The sequence below is a fragment of the Syzygium oleosum genome, unplaced genomic scaffold (genome assembly GCF_021117445.2).
Source record: "Syzygium oleosum isolate NSW1041296 unplaced genomic scaffold, Sole_v2.1 Sole_v2.35, whole genome shotgun sequence".
NCBI lineage: Eukaryota > Viridiplantae > Streptophyta > Magnoliopsida > Myrtales > Myrtaceae > Syzygium > Syzygium oleosum.
In genome coordinates this window covers 1,118,454-1,132,756 of record NW_026607519.1, presented here as the reverse complement: position 1 = coordinate 1,132,756, position 14,303 = coordinate 1,118,454, and the positions used below count along the sequence as shown (strand labels likewise).

General features: G+C 43.3%; 1 protein-coding gene and 1 pseudogene across 1 annotated transcript; one reads left to right on the top strand and one right to left on the bottom strand.

Moving 5' to 3' along the window:
* The first annotated feature begins 501 nt into the window (after positions 1–501).
* LOC115676886 (leucine-rich repeat receptor-like serine/threonine-protein kinase BAM1) lies at positions 502–4,562 on the top strand. Its single transcript, XM_030599913.2, has 2 exons — positions 502–3,208; positions 3,905–4,562. The coding sequence occupies exons 1-2, from the start codon at positions 580–582 to the stop codon at positions 4,339–4,341; spliced, it is 3,066 nt and encodes a 1,021-aa protein (XP_030455773.2). The 5' UTR covers positions 502–579; the 3' UTR covers positions 4,342–4,562.
* Positions 4,563–7,456: 2,894 nt separating this feature from the next.
* Positions 7,457–13,708, bottom strand: LOC115676832 (peroxiredoxin-2E-2, chloroplastic-like; annotated as a pseudogene).
* Between the last annotated feature and the right edge of the window lie 595 nt (positions 13,709–14,303).

Here is a 14,303-nt window from a genome sequence, read left to right as displayed (position 1 = left end):
ATATTCAAAACTTCTTCGTCGATTTTGTGGACGATGCGGTCGACATCCTCCACAGAAGTGGAGAGTTTTGTCATGTGAGTTCCGAAGATCGAAGCACGAGCTCTTCTCTCCCAATCTAAATCTAGATCTAGATTTGAGCGCTCTTCTATCCCGACCCGAATATTACACAATGTTACACACGCGGCACAAATTTCTCGCGGTGATATCCACAAATAAAAAACGAAACGAGTCTATTTTGGCCTTGCGTGAATCCCTCGCTCAACTCACTCATGATGCTCTCGATGTCGCGAGTGTTGTTCCTCGTCCTTTTCACAGCAGCGCGAGTGGGGAAATACCAACAAGAGAAAACGACAATGCCCACGAAAATGAGAAAAAACAAGACAACATAAAAAACAAAAAACACAAAAACCAAAATCTAAAAAAAATCTATTAAAAAAAAAAAACAGAGCAAAGAAAACGACAATATAACCAGTCCCCCCCCCCCTCCCTCACTCTCCTCCAACATCACACTCTCTCACTCTCTCTTCATCCTCCTCTTCGAACTCAAAAAATCCCCCGCTCTTCCACCACTCCTTAGCAATGCGCCTCTTCCTGCTGCCCCTCCTCCTCCTCTTCCTCCTCCACCTCCGCCGCGGCCCCGCCGCCGCCGCCGCCGCCCGCCCGACGGAGGTTCAGGCCCTCCTCTCCGTCAGGGCCGCCGTCACCGACGACCCCCAGTCCGCCCTCTCGTCCTGGACCACCGCCTCCGCCTCCGCCACGGCCGCCAACGGCAGCCACTGCTCGTGGCGGGGCGTGACGTGCGACGCCCGCCGCCGCCACGTGACGGCACTCGACCTCTCGTCCCTCAACCTCTCCGGCGCCCTCTCCCCGGGCCTCGCCCACCTCCGCTTCCTCGCCTCCCTCTCCGTCGCCGCCAACCAGCTCTCGGGGCCCGTCCCGCCGCAGATCTCCGCGCTCGCCGGGCTGCGCTACCTCAACCTCTCCAACAACGTCTTCAACGGCACGTTCCCGCCCCAGCTCGGCCTCCTCAAGAACCTCCGGGTCCTCGACCTCTACAACAACAACATGACCGGGGACCTCCCCGTCGCCGTCGCCGAGATGCCGCAGCTCCGTCATTTGCACCTCGGAGGCAACTACTTCGCCGGGAAGATACCCCCCGAGTATGGCCGGTGGGAGTTCCTCGAGTACCTGGCCGTCTCCGGCAACGAGCTCGTCGGCGCCATCCCGCCGGAGATCGGGTACCTGACGAGGCTGCGAGAACTCTATCTCGGTTACTACAACAGCTACGACGGAAGCTTGCCCCCGGAGATTGGTAATCTGACTCAGCTCGTCAGGCTGGATGCGGCTAACTGTGGATTGTCCGGCGAAATACCGCCGGAGATTGTCAAGCTGCAGAACCTCGACACTCTGTTTCTTCAAGTGAATGGGTTTGCAGGGTCTCTGACTCGTGAGCTGGGCTACTTGAAGAGCCTCAAGTCTCTGGATTTGTCTAACAACATGTTCTCTGGAGAGATTCCCGAGTCCTTCTCTCAGCTGAAGAACCTGACCCTTTTGCATCTCTTCAGGAACAAGCTTAATGGTGAGATTCCTGAGTTCATTGCTGATTTGCCCGGGTTGCAGGTTTTGCAGCTATGGGAGAACAATTTCACAGGGAGTGTTCCTCAGGATTTGGGCAAGAATGGGAATCTCCAGATCGTTGATCTCTCGTCGAATAAATTGACGGGTAATCTCCCTCCTGATTTGTGTTATGGTAACCAGCTTCAGACTTTGATTGCTCTTAGCAACTTCCTGTTCGGCCCCATTCCTGAGTCTCTTGGGAAATGCCAGTCCTTGAGGAGGATCCGAATGGGAGATAACTACCTCAACGGATCGATCCCGAGAGGGCTATTCGGGTTGCCGGAGCTGTCCCAAGTTGAGTTTCAGGATAATCTCCTTGTTGGAGAGTTTCCTGGGAGCGATGATTCGATAGCTGTGAGTCTTGGTCAGATTAGTCTCTCGAACAACAAGCTTGGTGGGTCTTTGCCACCGACTATTGGCAACTTCTCTGGAGTCCAAAAGCTCCTCCTTGATGGCAATAACTTCTCGGGACAAATCCCACCTGAAATAGGGCGTTTGCAGCAGCTTTCCAAGATTGATTTGAGCAGCAACGGGTTCTCCGGTCCAATCCCGCCCCAAATCAGCCAATGCAAGTTGTTAACCTTTGTTGACCTCAGTGGGAATGTGCTCTCCGGTGAAATCCCCAACGAAATCACCGATATGAGGATACTGAACTACTTAAATTTGTCGAGTAATCACCTATCCGGTAGCATTCCCTCGTCTATTTCCACCATGCAGAGCTTAACTTCTGTTGATTTCTCATACAACAATCTGTCTGGTCTAGTTCCGGGTACCGGCCAGTTCAGTTACTTCAACTATACTTCGTTTCTTGGTAACCCTGAACTGTGCGGACCATATCTAGGCCCTTGCAAAGATGGGGACACAAATGGAACCCATCAAACACATGTCAAAGGGCCACTTTCTGCCTCAGTGAAGCTCCTCCTCGTCATCGGGTTGCTCGTGTGCTCCATCATCTTCGCGATCGTGGCAATAATCAAGGCCAGATCGCTGAAGAAAGCCAGTGATGCCAGGGCATGGAAGTTCAGCGCCTTCCAGAGACTGGACTTCTCTTGCGAAGATGTCTTGGATAGCTTGAAGGAGGACAACATTATCGGGAAAGGCGGCGCGGGAATCGTGTACAAAGGCACGATGCCGAACGGCAATCAAGTCGCCGTGAAAAGGCTTCCTGCGATGGGAAGAGGGTCTTCTCATGATCACGGATTCAACGCCGAAATACAAACTCTGGGAAAAATCAGGCACAGGCACATTGTAAGGCTTCTGGGTTTTTGCTCAAACCACGAAACCAATCTTCTGGTCTATGAGTACATGCCTAATGGGAGTTTGGGTGAGGTTCTTCATGGCAAGAAAGGAGGCCACTTGATCTGGAGCTTGAGGTACAAGATTGCCCTGGAAGCTGCAAAAGGGCTCTGCTATCTTCACCACGACTGTTCACCTCTGATTGTTCACAGGGATGTGAAGTCCAACAACATCCTGCTTGACTCTGATTTTGAAGCCCACGTCGCTGACTTTGGCCTTGCCAAGTTCCTTCAAGATTCGGGCACATCCGAGTGTATGTCGGCCATTGCTGGGTCTTATGGATACATTGCACCAGGTACGGTTCAAATTCAATACTTGCAGAAATCAATCACGTCTTGTGAAAGCATGTTTTGATCATGAGAATTCTCATTTGGATGATCATAGGATCTTTTTTGTCTTTTAGTAATTGATAAGTTGGAGGTTATATTTTTTAATGATGATAATAGCACTATACTTAAATGACAATTTTTTTCCCTGCGCATTGGTGAATAAATTTCCAGAATTGGTGGATTCTTTTGAGTTTTGAGTAGACTTCATTGCAATCATGAAGATGGGTCGTATTTATGTCCAGAGTTTCTTGAAGTCACTTCCGCTTTGACTTTTAAGACAAAGTATACAATGTCATAAATTCTGATCCGCCATATAAATGCGAGCCTCTGTACTTCAATTCATTTCTCGAGTTTGGCATTTGAAGAGAAGTCGTTGGCAGGTCTGAGAGTTCAATTAATCTCATGATTTTATTCGTAACCTACCATAATGACAAAATATCCGACATTTGTCACTATATGAAAGATATGAACCCATGCATTGATATTTGGCTGCACCTGAAAGCTCCAAAAGAGATGATCTCTTCACATTAACCAAATTGGTTTGCTTGTAATTTGACGATTTTGCTCCCATATTAAAGAAAAACCAATTGCAAGTACTTTGGAATTTGGATTTGGTGGAGTCTTTGATTCAATGTTGCTGTTGCTTGCTTCCCCTTCTGCAGAATATGCATACACTTTGAAGGTGGATGAGAAGAGCGATGTGTATAGCTTCGGCGTGGTCCTGCTCGAACTAGTCACCGGAAGAAAACCAGTTGGGGAATTCGGCGACGGGGTCGACATAGTCCAATGGGTCCGGAAAATGACCAACTCAAACAAGGAAGAAGTCCAGTTGATCCTCGACCCCAGGCTGAGCACCGTCCCACTTCATGAGGCCATGCACTTGTTTTATGTCGCCATGCTCTGCGTCGAGGAACAGGCTGTCGAGCGCCCGACCATGCGGGAGGTGGTCCAAATCCTGACCGAGTTTCCGAAGCCATGCAATGTGAAACAGGAAGAATCCTTAGCGACTCCAATTGAGTCTCCCGCAAAAGAAGTGAGAGATGATCGTCAATCGCCACCACAGTCGCCGCCACCGCCGCCCGATCTTTTAAGCATTTAATTAACTTTCTTGTTTGTGTGGGAGTTCATGTTTATTTATTTTCTTTAACTGTGGTTTTAAAGGGGGGTTTAATGTGTCAAAAATGTTGGATTAAAGTCCTTTTGTCTTGGTGTACAGTGAGGGGGGTATCTTGCTATGAATCTTGTCCTTTATCTTGAAGTGTACTTATGGCCTGCGATCCTCTGTTTCCGCGTCATGAATCATCAAGCAGGGCTTTGTGACTGGTTTTAGCTTTGCAGAGAGACTGAGATACAGAGTAATCATCACAGAGGAAGAGAGCAGGAATTTTTAAGGGAAGTTTTTATGAGTTGTGTAGAGTCAGAGATTGACAAGGACTCATGTATGTAGGAGAAACAGTAATAATGATGGACCTTACACACACAGACACACACACATCACAGCACACAGTCTGTCCTTTCAATTACCGAGACAGAGGGATTTCTCTGGTAGGGTGGGGAAGTGAAAACTCCATGGCTTGGTCTGTGTGCTCTGGCTTTGCTTCTCCAGAAGAGAAAATGGACCTCACTTCATTTAAAACTCCATCTGCCTCTCTTCTCTTTAATAACTCTCTCCCTTGTGTTGCAGGATGAGATGAGATGAGATGGTGGCAGATGGCAATGCCATAGTCAGAAAGGCATCTAAGTGATATAAATCAAGGCATATCTCGTCTTTCATCCAATGATCATTCACATATCTCTATTTTTTAAAATATCAAATACATATCTGAATTTTACCTTTTGATATTACTTTATCTTCTCACCAATTATACATGTGTCTCGAAAATGTCATTTTCTTTCCAAAACTATCCATCCTATAGCACAAATTCTCACACCCACCTAAAACACTCAAGACCAACTCAAAACCAAACCACCAAAACCTTAAGTAAGATGCTAAATGAGTTTGCGAGGATGGGCAACTTGTTTTTCTCGACGTGGGCTTTTGTTCAGAGGTATGAAAATGGTATTTTGCGATAATAAAGGTATGTAAATGGTCATTGAATCAAAAAGCGATGTGTGTTTATGCTAATTTCCATAAATGAATCGCAAAGAATAGTACATGTTTGCTAAAAAAACACTAAGCTCCCATTTTATTTCATTCTCTTTGATCACCCAGTTGATTAGGGGCAAATACTGCTAAGGCCATCCTTAGATACGTAATTGATCATAAATTTTACATAATAAACCTTTTACTATTGACACGGTAGCAACGAACACAAATTTATTTATTTTTATAAGTAATATAAATAATCAGTTTTATGAAAAAAAAAAAATTAATTGTGAGACTTTGTGGGATCACTACCAACTATTCTAAAAACTTGAGCTGTTTAATGAATGCAGTGTTAATATTTAAGTATCTATCACTTCCCCTCATGCTTAGTAATGGTCAAATTGGACTAAGTGTCGATATATTTAATTGGGGAGACAAATAGGGTTTTGAAAGATTTGAATTCAAGATCTCCTACTTTGATACTATATGAGATTTTGTGGTACCACTGTCAACTGTTCTAGAAATTTAATCTGTTAGATGAAGGCGTGATTTAATATTTAAATATTCTATAATAAAACATTCAATTTTTCACGAAACATAAATGAGATCATTTTTAATATTAAACAACATCTTAGTTTTTTTAATAGTATAATCGAAGGACAGATTCGATTGTCATATAAAATATCAAATGAGGAGCATAAGTGAGATCATTTTCTGCTATGCGTAAGTGCGATCATGGTACAAAGGTCATTGATAGAAAGCAATTTCTCCATTTAAAACTCGTATAGTTCAAGATTCTACATTGTGTAAAAAGTGAACTAAAATATGAGAGATGACCCGGGATTGTACATTGGCACAATTGATTTGGGTGTAAGGGATTTCCAGCTTTAGAATTGGATGTCACTCATTTTTTTCTTTTTTGTCGGAGGACGAGACTCGTTTGAATCCTGCCAAATGCATACAAAATGCTTTACATCAGGGCCACCTGCACAGACTAAAGGTTTGGACTTAACCGGCTGCTTCATATTCATCCACAGAGACTAAAGGTCCCCCACTTAACCGATATATGGAGTTACAGAATGCGACATGAGTCTCCATACTCATATGCATGAAGTACTAAAAATAAAAATAAAAAAATATTCTATCTTATGGTGGCAATGATGATTTCAACTATTCATGGACGGGGGCCCTTTGTTATTATTTTTAGAAAGGTGTGGGGATGGGATATGCCGTTCTAAGTCCGGCAAATCAGAAGAGTTGTTGGCGAATTAGTTACATTTGACCCTCTTTAGTTGTTGAAGGTCTTGAATCTTAAATTGGAGAGTTATGTGTCGTGAAACGAGGAGAGATTTTCGCACCTTCAATACATGATCGGTAGATCTAGTACGACTCGAATCATTAAATCTGTAGGCCCGCTTGTTGTAATTAGGGTTCTGTTAAGGAGTGCTCCGTGAGCACTATCGATTAACTCAATGAAGGAAAATTGCAGTTTGTCAATGCGGCGTTTTGCTAATGTTATGTGCGATCGGTATTTTGAAAATTAACACGTTCTTTATCATTTTAAGGAGCGCTTTGGGATCGGATGGGATCGGAGGTCTCGTTAACAAGACTTATATGGTTACTAAAAAACAGTACTTGGAAAAATGAGCACCGCATCTTTAAAGATTAGTGTCGTTGAGGACAAGAGATACTTCATATAACAGTTAGGGGTGTCAATGGGTCGGGTCGGGTCGGGCTTTCTTGATACCCGACCCGACCTGAAACCTACAGGGTCATACTTGACCTGCCCAGACCCACCCAGGACCCTGTTCACCGTACACCCCAAGGCCCGGGGCCGGGCTGGGTCGGGTCGGGTCGGGTCGGGCCGGGCTTCGGGTTTTTTTTTTTTTTTTTTTTTTTTTTTGCGACTATGAATCGCAATTCGCAATGCGATTCCCAGCACCAGAACACCCGTTGACTCTTATACTGCTGAACTCAGGAACAACATCATCATCCTCACATCATCCTCACGAAATCAATACAAAAGAAAGGCAACATCTTGGAATCCCAGAAGCAAAATCCCTGTTCATTGTGTCTGCATCAAACCGCAATTCCAACTCCATCTCAATTTATTAGGCACAAGTCAGGAACGAAAACTTTATCAAGCTCAAAACTCAACAAGAACCTCACCCCTCAACACCAGCCAACGACAGCCAAGTTCAAAGCCCCAAAAAGAAAAGAAAAAAAATGGAAACTTGAAAGCATCTACAAGACTTTGAGCATATCCTCGGCACCACTGAAGGTGAAGGCCCCGCCTTCCTCCAGGTTGAGCACCTTCACGACGCCATCCTCCGCGAGCAGCGCGTACCACCGCGACAAGCACCCGAGCCCCACCGGCATGGGTCGCTCAGGTCGAGCTCGCACCCGATCGCCCTCGTGAAGTCCCCTTCCCGTTCGACGCCAGCATGACGTCGTCGCCGATGCCTAGGTTCTCCTTCCACGCCCGCATCACGAAGGCGTCGCTCACGGAGATGCCGCGATGTTGCCCACGCCCTTGGCCTTCACTCCCCCCTTCTCCACGAACCCCGGTAGGTGCTTCGCGAGCGAGTCGGGGTGAAGGCCCCCGGGACGGCGAAGAGGATCGACTTCTTCCGGCGGTGAGGCGGAGACGGTGGTGGTCCGGAGCTCGCCGGCGGGGTCGAAGTAGGAGAGGGTGGCGTCGGGGAGCCTGTCGCCCACGGAGATGGCGGCGCGGATGGCGGCGGTGGAGAGGCGGAGGGGCTTGCCGGGGGACCGGCGGCAGGGGACGGCGAGGGGGGAGGAGCGGCGGCATAGCGCCAGAGAGGGGAGAGAGAAGGGAAGAGAGACTGAGAGAGGGAGATGGGTCGGCCCAGAGTGTCAATGGGCCGACCCTAAAATACCCCGACCCTAATGAAACCCCAAATTTTAGGGCCATATTTGAATAAAATTAAGGCCCGACCCCAAAATATCCCAAATTTTAGGGTCGGACCGGGCCGGCGCGGGTCGGGCCGGGCCGGCGCGGGTTTGATTGACACCCCTAATAACAGTTATACTATGCGGTAATTGTTGCACATTAAATATATATTTACGAAGAATATTTATTGTGAATGGTTTTTGTATTTCACAAATTCTACACTTGTATCCATTTTATTTGGGAGGAGGAGAAAACGAAGGAAAGAGAAACAATGTGTTGGTCAAGTTGACCCAGTTGACAGTTATGTTGAATGGAAAAAAGTGCAAAATGCATATGAGAATAATTTTGTTCCAAAAGGTGCAATTTTTAGATGAACTTTGTTCTAAAATGTGTGATGAGTAAAAAAATTTCTAAATATGAACCATTGAGATGATGTAACATTTCAAATTAAACATACAAAATCGCAACTCTTCAAAATTAACAGTCTCATACATTTTGTTGGGTCTTTAAGAAAAACCGGAGGAAGGCTGAAAAATGACATGACAAATTCATATTTGTGATTTTCTTCTTCTTTTCCACCATACCATGCCATAATTCTCTTGAATTTATGGTTTCAATTCATGTATGAAGAACACTTTGAAATGCATCGACAATATAGCCGCTTGTTGTAGGCAATACAACAAGCAATTAAAAGTAAGTCGTTTTGAAAATTTTAAGTGCATATAGGATGATAAGCATATCACGTTGTTAATGTAATTGATCGATCACGTCATAAAATTCGGGGTGAACGATACATGAAATTGTTTTTCGTGAGGACATGTATTACTATTCGATTCAAAATGACAAAGGGCCCGGTTAAACGGTCTTTTGCTTTGATTTGACTAGGCTTGATACATTATTTTGGGGGTAGATTAGGACGCAAATCGGCATCATTAGTCATTTCCAATAATTAATATTATCTTTAACAGGCTATTAACCAGTCTGTAGGGCTAAGATGTTTTAGGTAAAGACTCTCGATTTTTGTTTGATTTTTGTTGATTATTCAGTGCGATCTAAGTCGCTTCCCCCGACAAAAAATTTAAGATTATAAGAATAGGCGGCGACGGCGGTTTCTTGGCCCTATGCTATAGAGAAATATAATGTTTCTCGGAATTGGCGAGGTGTGCACTATCTCGTGAATGATGCAAGGTCATTATGGTTGATGAAATTCATTTTGCAAAAGAGATTATTTTTTAGGTTGCGTTATTTTTTTTATAACCATTTTTATTTTATAATGTTCACTTATTTTATTTGTAAAAAAATACGAATGAAATTTTTATTATTATTAATGAAAGCATTTAGACATGATTATTATCGATAACGTATATATTTTTCTCTGACTAATTATTCTCAATGATTGATGCAATCGTTTTTAGAAGAAATTTTTTCAACTTCTTCATTTTGACGAAACAAGTATAACCTTAAAATCAACTTACGTGGTAACGTAGACACATGATTGCGGACTTAAATTGATCGGACGTTTAAATTTTTTCGGGCATGCTAATGCCATATACATCATCAGGCTACTTAACCCTAACTTATTCCTAATTTTGTAGATAGAGGTGGATTGTTGACTTCACAAACAGATCACCACAAAAAGAGTGTCTCAAGTGAATTTAATAATCAATTTTTTTAATGTTTTCTAGATCTTGTGAAACTCTCGAAATATCCAAAACTTTCCAAAATATCTAATTGTCCATTTGCGAAGTTTTTGATTTTGTTTTTTATAACCCTAAATGAAAATGAAAAAGAACAGATCAGAACCGATAACTCTGCTTGTATTGAAAGACTTTCTAGCTATAGATCGATTCATGCTAACAATGTTTTTAATCAGAGTTTTAACTTATGAATGAGAAAATCATGTTTTGAGCATTGTAGAATCTTACGGGGTCCCGGAGGTGGAGGCACGAGTCGAGGGGATTGATTGATTCCAATAAGACAAGCCGAGGGCTAATTTTCTTTGTGGCTGGATCGCTTTATTTGACGCGGGATGTCCCATCGCCAAAGGCTTTTCTGCCTAGGGAGGAATCTCAGCGTTTTCATGCAATTTCGGTGGAGAAGCGTTAAAGTTTTCTTCGATGCGATCCAGCTCTGGCGACATAGAATTTTGTAAGACTTTCACCCTTTAACTAGGGATTCCCCAAATGCCCTAGTTGTAGGTCTACATTATACTATTGTTCTTTGTCGCACCAGTTTGCTTTGCAGCTTGGCGCTCTTGATATAGGTCTTGCCTCTCTAGGATTGTTTGCGTTCACATCGTATTTTCTACTTTAGTGAATAAGAATAAAAAGTTACTTAATAGAATGAAGTAATAAATTGTAAAGCGAGCAATTGAATAGTTGAGTTCTAGGAAGGAATGTAATCAATTTCGCCGCCTCTTTTGCCCAGCACGTTTGGTTACCTTTGAAGGCACGACGGAATTTCATCTTTGACATGATGAATTACCATTAGTGTGCCATTCTCCTCGTAACTTCTCTCATTGTCAGGACGAAAGGGCCATGTCCAATAATCATAACCTTCAATTTGGGGGCTCAAGGCTATGCACTTATTAAGAGCATATAGCAGCTCAACCCCAATGAATGTATTGGAAATTGGTGTCCCGCGTTGCTCTTTAAAAATGTTTTGTTTACGGTAATCGTTATTTGTGTGGAAAGAATTAAGGGGGATCGATAAAGTCATTGTCAGGATTTGTGTATTAATAAATAAACTTTCTTTCTTTCCATTTATATCCTTATTACATGCACAGTCCTACATACTTATAAATGATCAACTAGTGAATGTAAGAATGTAGGCACTCGATGTGATCAGTTACACGATGGATCAATGCTCGGGTTAGAATGGGAACAGACTCTGTGACCCCTAATTCCAACTGAACCGATCAGTTCTAGAATTGCCGGTTTCTAAACTGGTCGGCTCCTAGCCAGTTGCCGGTTTTACTTGGAAACTAGGTCATTCTTATGTTTTGAGTAAAAATTTGAAATAAAAAATAAAAGTGGCACCAGTTTATCACAAAAGAATTCCTTGGTCAAGTAATTATGTGGTTTTTGGACCATATCGAAAATTACAATTCAATTTTTTATGGGTGCCAAAGTACTTTTTGTTCCAAAATAGGTTCAAAATCAGTTCAACTCGGAAATTGATTTGGTTGGACCAATTTTCGAGTAGAACTAGCGGATGCGGCCTTTGAATTGGGAACTGAACTCTGACTAGACGGTTCCCAGGTTAAACCTGACCTAGTGCTACCCCTAGTAGCAATATTCCGATTCCATTTGGTGGATCGCAAAGCATAAGTCCGATAACTTCACTTGCGAAGATTGCCAAGGGGGAGTCCAAACCGAGTCTATTAACATATCTAATGAAGCTCACATTTACTCAAAATTAGTTATAACCCAATTATAATATATTAATCGTTGCACACCACAATACTTCCGATGAGGGACTTTTCTAATACTATTCACGTGTGCACCTAACAAAATTTGATATGAGTATAAATGGTCTTAAATAACTATATGTATTTTTAGATCTTCAAGTTCAAATATTCTTAACAAAAGTAAGCCTCAAATCTCAAAAGAAAAAAGTTACAAATAAAAATTAACTGCAAACATAACCTGATTTGGCATGCGTCCCCAATTAACTTAAGTGTCACCTACGTGTAATTGTTTTGACGTACAGTGAGATACCTTTGCAACATTCCAGGTCAAATGCTTGAAAAAGCAAAACAAGGACGCCCTTGATTCTCGACATAAAGATGGTATGGGACACTCGATGTGGAAAATGATGTAACATAAAGAGAGCGACGAGACCAAAACAACCTGTCTCGCACGAAAAGATGAGCTTTCCATTTTCAACTTTAGGACTTTTTGACATAAAGTGGTCCGGTGATTTTAGGGAAAAGAATGAACAAATATGATGGAAAAGAAAGGTTTGGGGAATCCCTCGAAAGCAAGGGCTCCAATGAGTTGTCCCCCTCTGCATCTACCTTTCTCCAATCATCACGGGAAAGCTCGTCTCATGCTGGAATTGTTTACTTGCTGCACGGAGATGTCTTTTCCCTATTATCACTCCAATTTTCATAGGAATTACGTGCTCTCCGAATCTTTCGGCATGGCTAATTAGTCTAGGTCCGTACACATACAAACCCTTTTTTGTTCATATGAGTCAAGTAACTATGTGGAGGCGAAGATATCCCACATTTGAATCAAGTGTTTAATCACTCCATCAGTCATTTTAAGTCATATTTGATTACTTGTGATTAAAAGAGTGGAATGAGAGTTAGTTCTTCATTCTCCTCTGAATGTTGCTCTCTTACTTGGAATGAAGAGGAATGGGTATCAAAACTTAATTGGGATGAGAGGTGCTTTTTTTACTAAGTTTGGATTAACATGGGTGAGGTGGTACTGAGGTGTATTCAATAATCACATTAAGTGCTGAAAAATATTGTTTTTCTGCACTTAATTAAGTGCGTTTAACAAACTCTAACCACGCACAACTTAATTCATTATTTTCAGTAAAAAATCACTTGCTACAGTAGATTATGCAAAATGAATTGCTTAAATTAGTTAGATGATAAAATATTCAATGAAAATCAAAATCTTATTTATTATATTGTTAAAACCTTCCAATAAAGTTCACTATTTCATTCCGGTAAGAAGCTAAAAAAATTTATACTTTATTTTCATCTATAGTAAAAAAAAATTATTTCTATTTTGAGAAATCTTTTTGGTCGAAAAAGTACTTAAGAACTTAATATCTATAATTAATTTTACAGCGCTTATTTGTTAATTTTATCATACGAGCCCAAAAAAGTGAATAGGAATGAATTAATTTAATTTGGTAATTTTAAATTGAACCAATAACTAAATTTTGAAGTTGGCTACTTTTATAAGAGGGGAACTTAGGTACAGAAAGTTAGGGTGTCAATTGGTTGGGTCGTGTCGGGTCGGGTCGTGCTTTCATGATACCCGACCTGGCCGAATATACAGGGTCACACTTGACCCGACCCGACCCAAGGCCTTGTTCATCATATACTCCAAAAGTAGGGTCGGGTTGGGTTTAGGGTTTTTTTACAGGGACCAATCTCCAACCATCAATTCGAAATTGAACCAGCTAAGCTTGAAAGAGAGAGAGCTGCTTTATTTTTTTGTGGCTTGTTTTGTACCTCCTCCTTTGTCTCTCTCTCTTTGCATTTGCAGTATCAGGTGAGCTTTGCTCCCTCCACCCAATCACCACCCAAGAAGGCCCATGGGAGTAGCTTCGGAAAAATGAGTGCCGCTGCCGAGTCCAAGAAGAAATCGCCTGAGCCCCGGCAACGAAGCCCTGCTTCGACGACCGGAAGCCCACGTCGGCCTCCTTTGCCACCGCCGACCGCAAGACCGTCAGCAAGAGCACCGACATGAAGGACGACATGCAGAAGGAAGCCATTGACATCGCAGTCGTTGTAATCCCTCTTTCTCTCTCTTTGATTCGTCATGTCAATTTGGTGGATCACTCTAATGGGTGTCTATTGTTTGGGCAGGGGGTTCTATCTTCTGCAATTCTGAAAGTGGTTGGTGTTTTTTTTTTTGGTGGGGGTGATGCATTCGAGAAGCACAGTGTAGGGAAGAACAGGACGACCTCCGAAGCTCGGCATCACTTCGGAACCGAAGATGAGAGTCGTGACGGCCGCTACTTCGGCGGAGAGGATTGACAGGGAGACGGAGCTCGCCAGGGAAGTAGGGCTCGGTGCCAGGGCCTCGACCTGGCGGTCACGGCGCGCGCTGTGAGGGCGAGGACGAAAGCCACCACGGCCATGTTCACGAACTTCACGGCCGCCATTACCACAAACTCGAGCTTTTCGCATGCCTTTGAGAGGTTGTGAGGGCGAGGAGGAGCTAGGGTTTCTTGGTCACGCTCGTGCAAAGAGAGAACATAGCGAAGGGAAAGAGAGAGAGAGGGGAAGGGCTCGATGAGTTACCTTTGGTGCTAGGGTCAAAAAAACCCAGCTCGGCCCGGCCCAGCCCGACCCTAACAATTACTCACACTT

Coding starts and splice junctions, on each gene's coding strand:
- LOC115676886 (XM_030599913.2), top strand. CDS start 580: ATGCGCCTCTTCCTGCTGCCCCTCCTCCTCCTCTTCCTCCTCCACCTC. Junction 3,209..3,904: donor TTATGGATACATTGCACCAG/GTACGGTTCAAA, acceptor CCCCTTCTGCAG/AATATGCATACACTTTGAAG.